Genomic DNA, 16,254 nt, shown 5'->3' with positions numbered 1-16,254 from the left:
TAATTCTGGATCTGACAAAGCAAGAAAATCAGAACAGACAGCATCATTTTGTTCCAAACTTGAAGAAATCTATATTAATGAGATTAAACAGAACATATAATTTGAAAGTTGTACAGAATCACTGAGACCACCTAGTCTTAAAATAATAAACGTACAAAGAAAACAGTATAGCAAAGAATTGGCATCCACATGTACAATAGTAATAAAAAATATGGAAAAGCTAAGTTAATTAGCTGTAAGCATTTTTAACACTAAAATGAGCATTTCTGCATTTTCTTTTAGCAGTTGCATTAACAGTTTCTGCTGGCACTAGCCCAGAAACATTCAGGTTTTATTACAATATATGATCTGTCAGTTTATATTTCTATATTTTAACATCATTTTTCTATAAATTAATTCCAGTAGTTGTATGCTTACTCAAAGTAGATTTGTGTTACTCAAGAAGGTACTTTCACTTTGTTATTCTGCTTATCTGATACATATTTATTTGACAAATATAACTAAAAATAATTGTTTCTTTTTTTAAAGAGAAATGATATACAGGGTATGTAATGAAATATCACAGTTGAATTACTGATTTTAAAAAGACTGAGGAAGAGTAAGAAATCAAAGACAGAGCAAAAACTGAAAAATAAAATTAATTGCTTAGCTTTTACATTATATTCAGTTATTCCAAGTAACCCACAATAACATCTGCTTGACAATTTTGTGAGAAGTCAGAAATAAGTTTATCACTATCAGAGATCTTAGACACTACACAAAACTAAACGTTCCAAAACATCTAAAATGTATTTAACTTACGTCAGGAGTCCAGTTTCATGGCCTTTAGTTCCTACTGAACTACTCAAATTGATTACTAAACGTAAGACTTCTTTCCGCAGAAGTATTCTGCACACTGGTGTGTCATCTGGGATTGATTTTACCCCTGGAAAAAACAAATTAAACAGTATGGAGTTTAAACAGAAGAGTCTTTGATCATGCTAATCTTATTCCACATAAGTTTGTTTTAGCATTCCATAAAAACACAGAGACACACATTTATGCATGTATTCTGAACTACCAACAAGTATTTCCATTGAAATTAAAACTTAAAAAATTAGTTTTCAGGAATTTTAACAAGGAAATATTTGAAAAAGGTAAGCTACCATTTAATAAATGGAAAAATATGCACGATTCAACTACAGTGCTGTCTCTACCACTAGATCATGTCGCAAACTGAGCGAGTGATTACCTATTCCATTTCTATCAGATACTGGAGAAGTTAGCAACCAGGTGCTTCATAAGAATTTATGATAATTCAAAATGTAAAATACAAGCCTAGAAAAGAAATGTCTTTCTCCTTATAGAAATTGTATTTTATTTTCTTTAAAATAAAGGCAATCAATTTGCTTATAATGACAGACACAGAGCTATTCAATAACCTGTGGAAATGCCTTATAGCAAAAGGAGAAGAGTTTAAAAGTATATTCTTCCATTTGCGATAACCCTGGACAACGCAACTACCTTCCTGTATACTGATTAAATCATTCAAAGGCAGATTTTTTTTTTTAATAATAATGGAAATGAGCATTACTTTGTTTCAGTACGTATAAATAAAATATTATTTTTCCACAATAGCTAAAAAATATTTTAAGAGTGATAGTCTCTACTAATCATAAGGCTTTCAAACTTACCTAATACAAGCTCTGTACTCTTGGTGCTGCCAGCTGAACCATGGGATACTGCATCACTACAGCCTGAAATTCCAGAAAATTTGGAGGAATGCACATCTAAGTGATTGTGTACGGTCTGCCCACACCAGTCAGTATATGGAATGTCCGAAAAATCTGACATAAATAAGATGATGCATCTTTATTATTCACACTTTTCCTCACTTTAAATGCTTTTCTTATTTTTCAACAATCCTAAGCACGCAAGACACCGATGCACTACGTACTGTGAAAATATACCAGCTGGAAACTAGATGTTGGATTTTAGACAAATCATACTCAAAATGTCTAAAAATGATTAAAAAAAACCCCCTTAAAATATTTGAATGAAAGTAATCAGCTCCTTTTGACAATGACAGAAGTCTAAAAACTGTAATAACACATAGAGCTCTTATCGATATGTCCATGCTCTATTTCACATCACATGATAAAGATGCTCTTGCATACCCATAACTTTTTTGCTCATACAGTTATCACAGGTGTCACAAAAAGGGCTCTGGCTTTGTCGGTGGAAAGATGTAGCAAGTAAGATTCTTCTGTAGGGTTTCACAATCCACAGACTTCGGCATTTAGATGATGAACATAAAATTGAAACTTTTAATTGTTGCGCAGTCAACAGAACCATGGAAAACATGGGTCTGAAGGGACTTGTGGAGACCACCTAGTTCAACCCATGGCTCAGAGAACAGCTGACCTCAAAATGAGATCAGGTCACACTGCAAAGAGTTTCCCCTTACCTTCAAGGAGAATTTCTATTCCTACAGAATGCGTTTGTGGCCTCCCATCCCCTGGCTGTGTGTTCTGCTGCACCTGTAATCTCTTTATGATACTGGAAGGGTACAACTGGGATTTTGTTTGCCGTCCATCTCTTCTCGATACCAAACTCAAGTTCCAACTCAGCTCTTTGGGCTATTCCTCACATTTCGTACATCATCCCCCTTGCCAACAGTACTCTTTATGTGTTACTAACTGAATGTGCAACACGGTTGTAAAACGATGACAATTCCTACTAAGGATCCATGACTGGATTATCTTGTTATTACAGACATTGCAAAAAGGCATGTAACGGCAAGCTCTGTAGAGAAGGTTAGAAAAAAGTAATTCTGAGTCTGATCTGAATCTCAAAATACGAAGAAAAGTGACCAAACCCCATAAATTACTGCTCAACTTCAGACTCCCCAGGATCTCCTTTCTTTTGCTTCATGGTACAGACTTGCTTTGAAGTCAGACTTTTCATTAGTTTGCCAGCAAGTATCAGTTTTCAGGACATGGACTTCAAGTACTAACTCTGGCTTCAGATTTTATATTTTGATAAGCTCTAAGGAAGATTAAAAAAAAAAAAACAAAACACAACCACAAACCACAACGTTTGCACCTAGACATACTAACACCAGCAGAAATTGAAAAGCTGGAAATGACTGCAGAAATACCACTGCTTGCACAGTGAGCTTATCATGGAGAATTAATTTCAAGGTCAGTAATTTCAAAGTCAGTAAGAAAAAAAAAAAAAAAAACAACCTTACAGATTAATCAATTTTAAAAATTAACAAAAGCCATTATTTTCATTTAGTTCTATCACACGTCCCCACACCAACCTGTACGACTATATGAAGAGTTCACTTTGTTGTTAGGCTGATATCCCAGTATTTGAATACAGACACAGTAAAGGCAGTTCTCATCTGTGTGCTCCTGTAGCCCAGTATCCTCTGTATCTTCTAAAAACTGAGAGGCATCCGAACGGCTGGTATTCATTATTTCTGTGAGACTGATTTGCTGTCGAAGCATCTGGAAAGGGCTTTTGACAACATCACTTGTACCTGATGGAAGACCTGTAGATAAGCAATTAGACATCAGAAAAAGACAAACCATGCAACCAATACTATTTCAATTAAATTTTCCCTCTTAAGTCTTTTAAGGCTGGGGAGGGTGTGTATAGGAAGATCTAGAAACTTTGTTTTTGAGTGGTTAAGCTCTAATTTGCAAAATAGACATCACATTTTAGTCTTGGCTTACAATATGTAGCAAAACATTACAAAGGACAGAATTCAACTTCTAAAGCTGTACACACATACTGTAAGAAGATAGGTGGTAAATCCTGACATGATATCAACACCCATGTAACACTAATATGTTACCAATTTTCATAATATCAAACAAGATTAGTACAACAGCACACTAAATGTTTAAATGACATGTGCAGCAATGAACACAAACACAATTAAAAAAAAACATGACTTCGTGCCTGTAATAAGAATAAACTAGACTCAACAATGCAGAAACAAGCCAAAGACACTTTAGTGACATGGTCTTTCCTGCGTCGAAAATACCAACAAATACAATTTCGGACAAGAGTTACTTTATGTTGAAACGTAGCAAACTACAGAAACACACTTTCAGGAAAATCAACTTTATATATTACACTGACAAAAGGAAAAAGAAAAAAAAAAATCAGTAAGGATGTAAAACGTGCTTGTAAAAAAAGTTCCAATTAACTAGCAGGCCAAACAACAGCTATCCTACACTACTTTAAGACCAGTTTGAATGCTACTTTTCCAGTTGTCCTACTGAAAAGACACATATTGACATTCTACAGATTTCTGACTACACTGAAGTAAAAAAGAAAGTACATTCCAACAAGCCAGGCATTTCAGAGCACCTGCAACTCTCTTGTATCATGTGTCGTCACCTCTGCTGATCAACTGTCATGGCAACATCATAGAAAGACAAAATTTACTTTCTGAAATATACACCTAACACTTTTATTGGTTCCTGTAAATTCACATGTAATTGAAGGAAAGTAAAAATGTAACAGCTCAATGTGAAATACATATTCCATTTTAGCTTAAATTTTGTTACTTTCTTTGCAGCAGTACCACTACCAGTCTTCGATTAGCATTAGCTCATACTATAATCGAAGATGTGTAGACTTTCCCCCACTGCTTATTAGCACAGGATCAAGCTTATGTTGTTTTGAAGCAACATCACATTATCTCAAACTAAATAGAAGATGGAATTAGTGGCCTGCTATCCTGAATCCAGAACACAACTCTCAAAATTTAACAGCTAAAAATAACACTTTCTGTAAAGAAAAAAAAAAAAAAAAAGAAAAAAAAAATCAACAAAGAAACCAAGACCCCACCCAATGTCCAAATAAATAACAGAAAGGTACACAAGAGGAACAAAACCAGTACCTCCTGCATCAGGTGCAAAGACCCTGGCTCCACGGTCATCAAATGGAGGTGAAGTTTTCTTCTGGAAATATGGAGTTTCCTTTACCTGGATAATTCAAGTGAAAATTAAGAGTAGCACAGGTGATACCTACACACCAAGGAAAAATAGATTTTATGATGAAATAAAATGTTGTCCATTTTTCACTTCAGGAAAAAGATCTAATTAGAGGAGGAAATTAAGAATGGCTAGTGTATAGTAAAGAAAAGTCACGTGAGAAAAACCATACATTTGTAAATGAACATTTATTATGCAAGGCTTATGAACAGTCAGTAAATGTTAAAACAGTGGTGATAGGCTGTAAGGAAACCAGTGACCCAGAAGTGACTTTTAATGATCTGTCCATATCACTGTATACTACTGGAGATCTCTGGAGAACAGTGCAAAAACACTCAGGACATCTAAAGAGTTGTCTGTAAGAAGTTGTAAAGTGAAAACATGCCACAGCTCTACAAAAAGAGTTGAGAGAGAATATATGAGGCAACACAGATATGCCACAAGGACCATGAAGAAGAAAAAAAATTAGTCATTTCATAAAGGTGGAATAGCAGTAGGTATGACAGCAAATCTTGCCTTTGCTCTAGCTTTAGTAATTTTTTGAGATAAGTTAAGAAAGTAATTTAGGTTTGAAAGGCAAAAACTAAGTAAACTAAAGATAAAGAAGCCCACCAAATTACCTTTGACACAGACTAAGTCCTGTTTTTGATAACTAAGTAACAGAGTATCAAAGCCTGTGATGCATCAGTGTGTTTAAACCAAGTAGAAAGAGGAAGGCAATTGATAAGGCACTTAAAAGAAAAGAATTTGTTTTAACTTAAATACATATATCTGTGAGGTTAAGTAAAGACAATATAATTTAATACTATGATTATATACATACAAATAAAGTAATATTTTATTAACATCACAGTAGCAGGAAGTTAACTGTGCGACTATGCACATCATTTATAATTGACAAATGAACATATTAATTAGTTGGCTAAAGAGGTATTAAAAAATGTCCACAGACTACACTAATTTTAGTGTAAACGCTAGCCGTCAACTAAAACTCTCACAACAGCATGTTTATGCTACCATTGTTTAACACTCTTCTAACCTAGTTTGTATCACTATTTGCCTAAAAGTACAAAACAGACTAGCGATTTTCTGTAAATAGGGTTAGATTCTTTGATTCTGTGCGAAAAGAAACTCTTGTTCTCCAAAATGCACTCAAATAAACCCTATCCATTTTTCCTCTTTTTTCTCCATCTCATCTCTTCCAGTGAAAATGGAACAGCTGACTACCCATCAGTATGAAAATGCAAATAAACCCAGAAGGGTATCACATACATACCTGAAATATTTCATTGATATCCACTGGAAGAGCAAGGCCAATGTAATCATCAGAGCTACCATATGTAGCATTAGAAACCATGGAGCGAACAGAAGAGGAACGCTGAAGTGTGTTTTGGTTAATAGGACTTAATAAATCTTCTTTATCTAATGAAGCATAGCTTAAAGCTTTCATGAACCTGTAATATTGAAATAATAAATCACAATCTTGGTACGTCTGTCATTTTGAAACATTAAAAGTAAGAAGGATTGCTGACACAAAGACTATCCTCACTGTCCCATTGTAGTATCCAGAGCTTGTTACTGTATGAAATTACAGCTATAGGCTCATTGCTTTTTTCTGTCTCATACTACAATTCACAGTTTGGCCATTCCTTGGGTAAATGTTTTTTCTTTAAAAGTCCTGGAACAGGGATCTGAAAGATAGCAGGGTGGAACTTATGAGGTTACCAGGTTCTGAAGATTTACAGTCCAGACACGATCAGTAAAGGTCCAGGCTTTTAAACTGCTAACTGTCCTGTTTTGAAATGTACCTATAAACTGAATACAGCTTCCCTCTATTTTCATAAAATCTGAGCTGAGCAGGCACATCCCTGTAAACACAGAGCTTGAGCCTGCTAAGGAACCAGAGATGCAGAAAAGGAACATTTTTTTCCTGTACTCTAAAAGGGCCACCCATCAGATCACTCAAGTATGGAGAAAGAATGCACAGTGAACAAACCTGAATCTGCACAGTGAACAAACCTGAATCTGCACAGTGAGCAGAGCTGTCTGTGACAAGCAACCCAGAGAATAAAGAAATAGGCTGGGAAAACAAGATAGGAAAGGGGAGGCTGGAGAATAAGTTCTCAGTGCTAATTAGAGTCCTGATGATGGAAATTTAATGTTTGTCCACCTGACATTTTACTTCTCATTGAAGATAAAAAACTATAAATGTTTTCTGCTAATCAACTGGTGTGGATGGTCTCTACTAGGAAGCTTTAATCCACAACATAAAGAGACACCTCAGGAACAGTAAATTTTTATTATATTAGTGCAAATAATTATACAATGGGAGATAAAGAACAGTAAATATTTGATTTCTTGACTTTCTGCCTTCAAAATAATCTTCTATCATTTTTGTGGTTTAGATGGGCAATTAAAACTTCTTCTTATCCCTAACAGCTTTAACAGATTTATACTGAGATGAAATTAATTTATCGAGGTTTGACCATGCAAGGTTCAAGACACTATTATGCAATGGGAATGCATAGAACACAAATTATAGGATATGAGCATTTTTATTGCTACTAAATAATTCTGACCCTTGCTAATGACAGTGGCATTGGACTTAAAAGAAAAGTCAAGCCATACTTGAAAAAGATGAGAGGAAATAGTCTTGAGTTGTGCCAAGAGAGGTTTAGATTGGATATTAAGAAAAATTTCTTCACGGAAAGGGTTGTCAGGCATTGGAACAGGCTGCCCAGGGAAGTGGAGGAGTCACCATCCCTTGAGGTGTTTAAATTATATGTAGATGCGGCACTTAAGGACATGGTTTAGTGGTGGACTTGGCAATGCAAGGGATTTGACAACCCCGTAGGTCTTTTCCAATCTAAATGATTCTAGGATTCTATAACCCAAAAAAGTTACAAATTATTTAATAATAAAGCATTCTACAATTACTCTTTACAGAAAATTACAGAGAGAAGTGTTAATCCCAAACAGTTGTCCCTGCTTTTCCTGGAAAAGCTAGAAGATATATCATTAGAAGGGCTGAACACTGGTAAGTTTTCATAACAGCATGTCAGCAGATGATAGGGTGAGAGCCCTGACCATGATTTGAAACATGAACATTAACATTTTTGGTTGGTCTTTAAAGACAGAGGTAGAAAATTTAGCCCCATAAAATAATTTATGCAAAGAAATAAGTTTTTCAACCTTTTGAATGAAAAGACCAGCTGGAAACATCACAAAAATCAATTTACAGCTGTTGGATGCTATGAACCCATTAATCTGTCAATGAAGCATGAATCAAAGAAGTTTTTCTGAAGACTGACAGAAAACTAGCCTTGGCAGACAAAAAAGACAGAATGTTTCTTTCCAATTTATTACTTAAACAGCAGTAAAGGATAATATTTAGAGAGAAGCTGTAACATACTCTGAAATTAAAAGGACAATTATTCAGTGCAGACACTCAGCTGTAACTAGTAAGAAAAACACATATACTAGTTACATCATAGTCTTTCCAATGAATCACATTAATAAGCAGCACAATCTGGTAATCTCTTGTAATATGAATACCTGCAATTTTTTAACCTTCTGAGAGATAGGAGCACTCTGGTCATTTCAGTTCCATGTTAAAAAGGTCAACCCAAATCCTTGAGCCTAACCACTGACACAAGAGAAGAACAACTAAGCACCCAGAGTACTGTTAGTACTGCATGCAGAGACTCAGGATTAAAGTCCACTTCAGGGAAGCTGTTTTGCATATCAAGGGCATGACTGCAAGGAATGGTACAACATCACTAGAGCCAGAGCAGAACGTGTACTGCTACTAAAATGACACCAGTATGTTTCTGCACCAGCACAGGACTGGTGCAGCACTTCTGATTGCCAGGATAGTGTAGCTTAACTTGTGATTGCCATGACAGTGTAGCTTAACTACTGAATCATACTTAATATAATCAGCACACTCGGTCTAGTTCTAACTTAATTGAACAAAGACAACAAAACTTACCTTTTACAGCACCTTTGCAGAATCAGATTAAAATCTCAACCAATAAATGTTGCTCTTAATCAGGACAAAAATGAATAGTAATAAAGAGGCACTATAAACACTCATCTGGGTACGTGGCAGTTTAGGGACCGGGCATGTCTAATATGCTAGTAGCTTCTCACCTTCCTCTCACATGAGAGATGTTCAGGTGAGAATAGAGAAAGAAAGTGTCTTTTCCCTTTCAATAGTAATCTGAAAATCCAATGCACTAGCAAAAAGAGGATTTGAAAGGAAAAACTTGGTAGAAGAGATTTTAAGAGAAAGTTGTTAAGCACTGAGTGCAGCTGCTGGGAATGGTATCAATGTCAAGAGCTAGATTCCTTATGTAACTATCCAATTAGTCTTCAAGAACATCTACTATTATGCAAAAATAAAGAGGTGACATTGCCATCTAAAAATAAACGCTATGAGTAAAATCTTTGCTCTGTTGCAGCTAAGCAGCCAAACTCACATTCATAACAGTGGTACCAGTATCTCATCACTGGTCTCAATGCCACAGTGAACATGAATACAGCATCTTGACAGTAGTCCCTGTCCTAAAACCTCACTATCATCAAGAAAATTCTGTTCTGAAATATAGTTCTGACTATATGGACAATTTTGTGTGATTGCAAATTTAGTAACGTTAGCAATATAATTGCATTTAAATATTAAAAGAGTTAAAGAGGAAACAAATGAGATAAAAGGATACAGTTTCCTTTGTCATTAACAGCATTAAAGGGGCTGAGAAAAAGGGACTGTGAAAGCCGTGCTTTTCTGACAGCACTTACAAAGTTGAGAATTCTCATTCTATTACATTATTCGCCTAATAACGATATTGCTTTCAATGAAGTTATGAATCATCCTGTCACTTTCAGGTGAAGGTGGGAAAAAACCCAAACATTAGAATGATACTTTCCTTTAATTGCTCTTAGAGCTTTGAAGTAAGAACTGAGCACATAATAATCTCTTACCGACTTGGGGTTAGCCGAGAATCCAGGCTGCCAGACTTCATGGTAATAGTGTCAGTAAACAGCACGTCCTTGGCTGGAGATGCTAGGGCTTCTGAGTGAGACAGTGAGGGATGCATTCTCTGCTGTTGTAAGCGTTTTAGTGTAGCGTAGCCAAAGGCATCTCGAGAACTTGTGTAGCTGAAGTTATAGTCAGCAAGACTTTTTATTGTAGCAAGAGAAGGAGCTTTAAGAGACTGGGCTCTTCGGGGAAGTGTATGAGAAGACCCTGGCGGTACCAGGGATACAGAGTTGGATTTTGAGAGAGGCAGGTGGTTAGGCTGTGGTGTTGAACAGTGACTTGGTTTAACTGTTTTTGTGCTTACCACAGTACTCAAACTTCCACAGTCAGTATCTGCATTTGTAGTGTCCACACCTACAGTCTCTCTTGAAGGGCTAGAGCTCATTGAGCTTATGCCACTTGTTGTCGTATCTGTATTAAAACTTAAGCTACGACTCTTGAAATGTGTTTGTGTAGTACCATCCCCTATTAGCCTTTCTCTGCTTGTGTTTTCCCGGTGAATTTCACTTCCAAGACCTTTTGGCAGCTTCAGATCATTTTCTCCAATACTTGGGGTACTATCAGTATCTTCCATGTGCTTACTTCCAACAAAAGAAGTTTCTAATCGTAAAGTCTGGATTTTAGGAACTCTGAATACAGGGTTGATTTCTTCCCCAGGAGGAAAGTCTATGCTACCAGAAGGTTCTGTTACTGTACGATTTCGCCTCAGGCCTGATTTACTGTCAGATGATGACAGCTTTCCTCCTTTTGGATCACTGCTACTTCTGTGTTTTTTATTAGGTAGAGTAAGAGAGTTTAGAATGCGATTTTTCACAAGTCTACTAGAAGAAAAAAAAGGAAAGGGACTACGGTCTTTGTCCTTTGAAGGTCCAGGTCTGTCATAAAATATTTGTTCTGTATCTTCAGTAATATCTAGGAAGAACGTACTAGTAGAAGTACTACCAAAACGGTCATCCTCCATGATGAACATACCTGAAATTATATGAGAGTTTGTCACTGAAAATGGACATTTCTTTAAAGTATATACACTTGTTGTGAAAAAGTACACAATTCTGTAGAAGCCAAAGTGGAAGACGATGCAATTTACTGTAAATTAAGTATCCTGAGGAGTACCTGAGCTAAAGGTCTCACTGCATAAAAGAAAAGCCAGACTATCTTATTTCAATGCAAATATCCAGCTACTAGGATCACAAGCAATGCACTCCTTTAATATCTAAATATGGTATATTTCTGGATTTAAATTTGAAATATCCATAGCAAAATTAAAATCTATTAGATACTCAAAATATACAGGAATTCAAATATAGCAATATTCCCTGTGTGAGTATATATACATACCTAAGCACAGAAATTTCTGCAGGGTATTGCAGCAAGCTGCCATGACTTGACATAAGAACTAGTAACTTACCCTGATGTTAAAATTTCTGTTTCTACACCAAATGCAAACCTAAGACACTGTTCTCTTCCCTCTCACTTGTCTGTGTCTCTCTGAATGCATATAAGTCTGTCCCATTGCTTGCACTCTTCTTTCTTGCAATAGCACGTTTACACCATTTGTCTGAACCTCGTCCTACCAAAAGGCTGGTAAGAACAGTTTGAGGTTTTTTTGTTTGTTTGTTTATGTTGTTGTTACTTACTTGAAGGAGCAGATTCACTTTCACTGTTATGCCTAGAACTGGTGGACTCAGAGTTCAAGCTAAGAGTGCTGGGCACAGAAGAAAGTTCATTGCAGAGCTGTTCCATATCATCAGGAACCACTGGCCAAGGCTGTCTACGACTGTGTCTCACTGCATCCCAGTTGTGATGCTTCAAAATGTCACATCCTTGTTTAGTTTTGGCTATTAGACCAAGCACGTAGACACAGGTTCTGTATTTAATGTATATATAGAAAAAAAAGAGCAACAATAATAGCATCTAATGTAACTAAACTTATTTTTCTTTTGAAAGGAAACAGTTTCACAACAATCCAGCAGAAACTTCACATGAAATTGCCAAGTAGCTTTTTATTTTTTATTTTTTTTATCAATGGAAGCTTAACAAATGCACTAAAATATCTGAGAACAATACACTATTCAGAAACAAAAACTGATTATTACCAGAGCCCAATTACATAAAGTAGAAAAGTACTACTATTTTTTTTTTTTTAAAAAAAGACAAACATTAATGTGATAGCCGTATTAGGCAAAAGACCACCTATTCATGCTTTTAAAGATTAAGATATTGAATGAAAAAGATGGGATACTAATTCCAGAGATATAAGTAGGAAACAATTTGTTTTTTAAAAAAGGAGAAAAGTAGTATGTATTGTTTTTTTCATAGGTTTAATTTGCTCCTTTCAGACTTTCTATCTGATTCGGCAATTGTATAGGACTGAGATTGATACTCAGTCATCAATGATTTTTAATAACTGATTTCCAAGTGCAAAACTATATTAATGTAAATTAGGTAAGCCTATACGAAAACTTACAACAACTACCATCTGTAAATTTTATGTATAAATCAGATACACATACCCTCTAATAGAGAGAACCTCACAATGTTGAGCAAGTGCCATTATATCAGGAATTACATTCTCCTCTTGAAGCAAGTTAAGACCCCAATTGGATGATCCAATATTGCCCTGGAATAAAAATTTATCAAGTGAGTTCTGATTTTGATGTGATCTGCAGCACCATTAGTGTAAAGCCTTTGGCATTTCTATTTGTCGGTAGTACCGTTTCAAGCCACCTTCTCAAAGCAATTAAAGATGTGAGTACTATTTTTTACATTTCCTAGTTGCGAAAATTCAAAAAAAGGGTAGCTGGCATGCTACATGTAAGACCTAAAACTGCCCAGAGTTAAGTACTATGTATTCTTCACTTGACCCGTTCTCCTACAACTGGCAGTATGATCTTGGTTTACTCATTTTCCATTCCTCTTACACAAGCATTTTATTACATACCTACAATATCTTCCAGTAATAGTCACCTTGCACAAATGTTCCAAAATAAACTTTGGTAAAGGCAAGAAAGAAGCAGATTAACAGCTCAGGTGGCAAAGCAAATTTAGAAGTGTATCTTGGATAGGCACAAACACTAGATTTTTGCTGACCCCAAGTACCCGGGGTGTCACAACCACATGCATCAGTGGCAGACAACTTTCTTCCCAAACAATGAATTTTGGACCACTGCAGGAAATACATTAAAATCAGACCACTGCAACCTCTAAGGAAAAAGAAGACAAGGTGACTATTAAAAACTTCAAAACAGAAAAGATGGAGTGAATGATTTTCAACTGGAAGTCTAGGTAGGGTGCAGAATGCCAACTTAGACAAATCGCACACATTTCATGACAAAACCTCTCAACTATTTTATGGAATTCTGCTTAGCAATTTCAGAATCAAGAATCAAAATAGAACACAAACAACTGCAAAAGGTTTTAAATCTATTACTAACCAAGGCCCAAAGGGCTGCTTTCAGCTGCTTAATTCCTTCCCACTTATCCAGCATTGGGGAACGAATAGTGTAACTTAGATCTGTAACAATACTCTGAAGGAGAAAAACAGAAGAAAAAAAACAAAAACAAAAAACAAACTCAGTTGAAAATGAAAAGGAGACTTCAGTCAAACAAGTTCTTTTGCATTTTTAATACAAGGTGAAGTACAAATTTAAAGTATGCATTCTAAAATGAACAGTGGTAGTTCTGGAATAATAAGCATAAATTAATAGCAATATGGTAATGCAAGTACGAAATGTTAATGTAACCACTGACAGCATCAAGCTAATTCAGATTTTAAAAGGAAAACAGATTAATCAGCCTAACACACTGGAATACATAAGCTTTCTCTTGAACTTTTCAAGTCTCATTATATCATCTTGCATACACACATTAAAAGTGAATTCATTTAAGCAACTACAAACTGGCTTAGTGTTTGTTTTCTTAGCTTTTTATGATATTAGAAAGAAGACTTTATTCCCTCTTCTCTATGTTTTTGTATGCATAAAAGGATTACACAGTTTTACTTGTCAATACACAGTTCAGTCACAGACAGAATGAAAAATTCTATTGCCGAGTTTCTTCCGGTACTAATATTTTGCTAGCCATTTTGAGAATAATGTTACGAAGTATTTCTCTGATACTTCATGGTCAGGATGGAATTTTACATGAGACTAGACGGCAAAGACTGTCTTCACAACTTTTTTGTCCGTATGACTTAAGACTTGCATAACCAACTTATTTGCAATAACTGTTTAAGTGCCATCTCTTTTAAAACATTTCATTTAAGGGTTACAGTACTCTTCAAAATCTTTCAAATTGTAAATAGTTATTATCCTCACCTGAGACTCCAATAAATGGCAACCTGTTTTATGGTGCACCAATTGACCATAAAGGTGAACCGGTAGGTAGACGTGTGGTCGCTGTAATCTGGCAGAAAGAGAAATCATATGCTTTCTCAGCAAGTCTGACATTTTCTTTTAAAAGAATGTGTAATGCAATTAGTTATTCTTGGTATTTTTCAGATGAACAGGATTATTTTGGAGAAAAATAGGGCAGAACAGAATAGAACTATTTCAGTTGGAAGGGACCTACAACCACCATCTAGACCAGCAGCCCAACCACTCCAGGGCTGATCAAAAGTTAAAACATGTTATTACTGGCCTTGTCCAAATGCCTCTTAAATACTGACCTGCTTGGGGCATCAACCACCTCTCCAGAAAGCCTGTTCCACTGTCTGGCCACCCTCTTGGTAAAGAAATGCTGCCTGACATCCAGTCTAAATCTCCCTGGTACAGTTTTCAACCATCCCCATGTGTTCTGTCACTGGATAGCAGGAAAATGAGATCAGCACCCCTATCTCCACCTCCCCTCCTCAGGAAGCTGTAGAGATCAATGAGGTTGCCTCTCAGCTTCCTTTTCTCTGGAAGAGATAAGCCCAAAGTCCTCAGCATCTTCTCATAGGAGATTCCTTCCAGCCTTTCCACCAGCTTTGTTACTCTCCTCTGGATTCACTGAAGGACCTTCACATCCTTCTTCAGTTGTGGGGCCTGGAGCTGCACACAGCGCTCACACTGAGTCCACACCAACGCTGAATCCAGTGGGACAATCCCATCTCCTGACTGGCTGGTCATACCATGTTTGATGCACTGCAGGATGTGGTTTGTCCTCTTGGCATCCAGGGCACATGCTGCTGATTGTGTTGAGCTGCTGTCAACCAGCATCCCCAGATCCCTTTCCGCAGGGCTGCTTTCCAGCCACTCCTCTCCCAACCTATACTTGTACCTGGTGTTACTCTGTCCTAGATGCAGTATCTGGCACTTGGACTTGTTAAAATTCATCCCATTAATGACTGTCCAGTGGTCCATTCTACCCAGATCTCTTTGCAAGGCCTCTTGTCCCTCAAGAAAGTCAACAGCACCTCACAGTTTGGAATCATCAGCAAACTTGTTAATGGCACATTCAATTCCTCCATCCAGATAATATCTAAAATGAACAGCGCTTGCTCTAGAATTGAGCCCTGTGGAACACCTCTGACGACCAGTCACCAGGTACATATGTAGCCTCATTCAACCCTTTGAGCTCTGCCCTTCAGCCAGTTCTTCACCCAGCACACTGTGAACCTGCCCATCCCACAGCTGGAGAACTTGCCCAGATGTATGCTGTGAGGGACAGTATCAAAGGCCACACTAAAATCCAGATATATCCACAACCTTCCCTTCATCCACTGGGCTGGTGACCTTATCACAGAAGGATATCAGATGAGTTATACAGGACTTTCCCTTTGTGAACCCATGCTGACTGTGCCTGATGATTGCATTACTCTTTAAATGCCTTTTAACAGTACCCAGTATAATCTTCTCCATAATTTTTCCAGGAACTGAGGTTACACTGACAGGTCTTTAACTTCCTGGGTCTTCTCTCAGGCCCTTTTTGTAGATTGGATTATGACTGGCTGGCTTCCAGTCAGCAGGGACATCCACAGACTCCCAAAATCTTTGGAAGATGATTTGAGAGATCCTGCCATAACATCTGTTAGCTCCTTCAGTGCTCTGGAATGAATCTTGTCAGGCCCCCTGGATTTCTGAACATTCAGCTGATAGAGCTGGTCTCTTACAACTTCAGTGTCCACAAGTGGAAAGTCACTGCTCTCACACTTATGGTCCTCCAACTGAGGGGACTGGGCAGGCCAAGGTCTATCAGCATTATTAAAGACTGAGGTAAAAACACATTCAATGGTTCTGC

General features: G+C 36.8%; 1 protein-coding gene across 3 annotated transcripts in view; it reads right to left on the bottom strand.

Moving 5' to 3' along the window:
- RICTOR (RPTOR independent companion of MTOR complex 2) overlaps positions 1–16,254 on the bottom strand; it is an 87,285-nt gene that overhangs the window by 5,294 nt on the left and 65,737 nt on the right. For all 3 annotated transcript variants that reach the window (XM_082075334.1, XM_082075335.1, XM_082075336.1), the window contains 10 exons: positions 14,352–14,439; positions 13,470–13,562; positions 12,549–12,655; positions 11,673–11,902; positions 9,978–11,007; positions 6,271–6,448; positions 4,901–4,985; positions 3,305–3,538; positions 1,674–1,826; positions 802–925 (listed from right to left, as the gene is read on the bottom strand). In XM_082075334.1, the coding sequence (XP_081931460.1) occupies positions 802–925; positions 1,674–1,826; positions 3,305–3,538; positions 4,901–4,985; positions 6,271–6,448; positions 9,978–11,007; positions 11,673–11,902; positions 12,549–12,655; positions 13,470–13,562; positions 14,352–14,439 (2,322 nt within the window). The remainder of the gene's footprint in view (positions 1–801; positions 926–1,673; positions 1,827–3,304; positions 3,539–4,900; positions 4,986–6,270; positions 6,449–9,977; positions 11,008–11,672; positions 11,903–12,548; positions 12,656–13,469; positions 13,563–14,351; positions 14,440–16,254) is intronic.

Source organism: Streptopelia decaocto (assembly GCF_964273445.1).
Source record: "Streptopelia decaocto genome assembly, chromosome: Z".
NCBI classification, from domain to species: domain Eukaryota; kingdom Metazoa; phylum Chordata; class Aves; order Columbiformes; family Columbidae; genus Streptopelia; species Streptopelia decaocto.
This window is presented reverse-complemented; position numbering and strand designations above follow the sequence as displayed.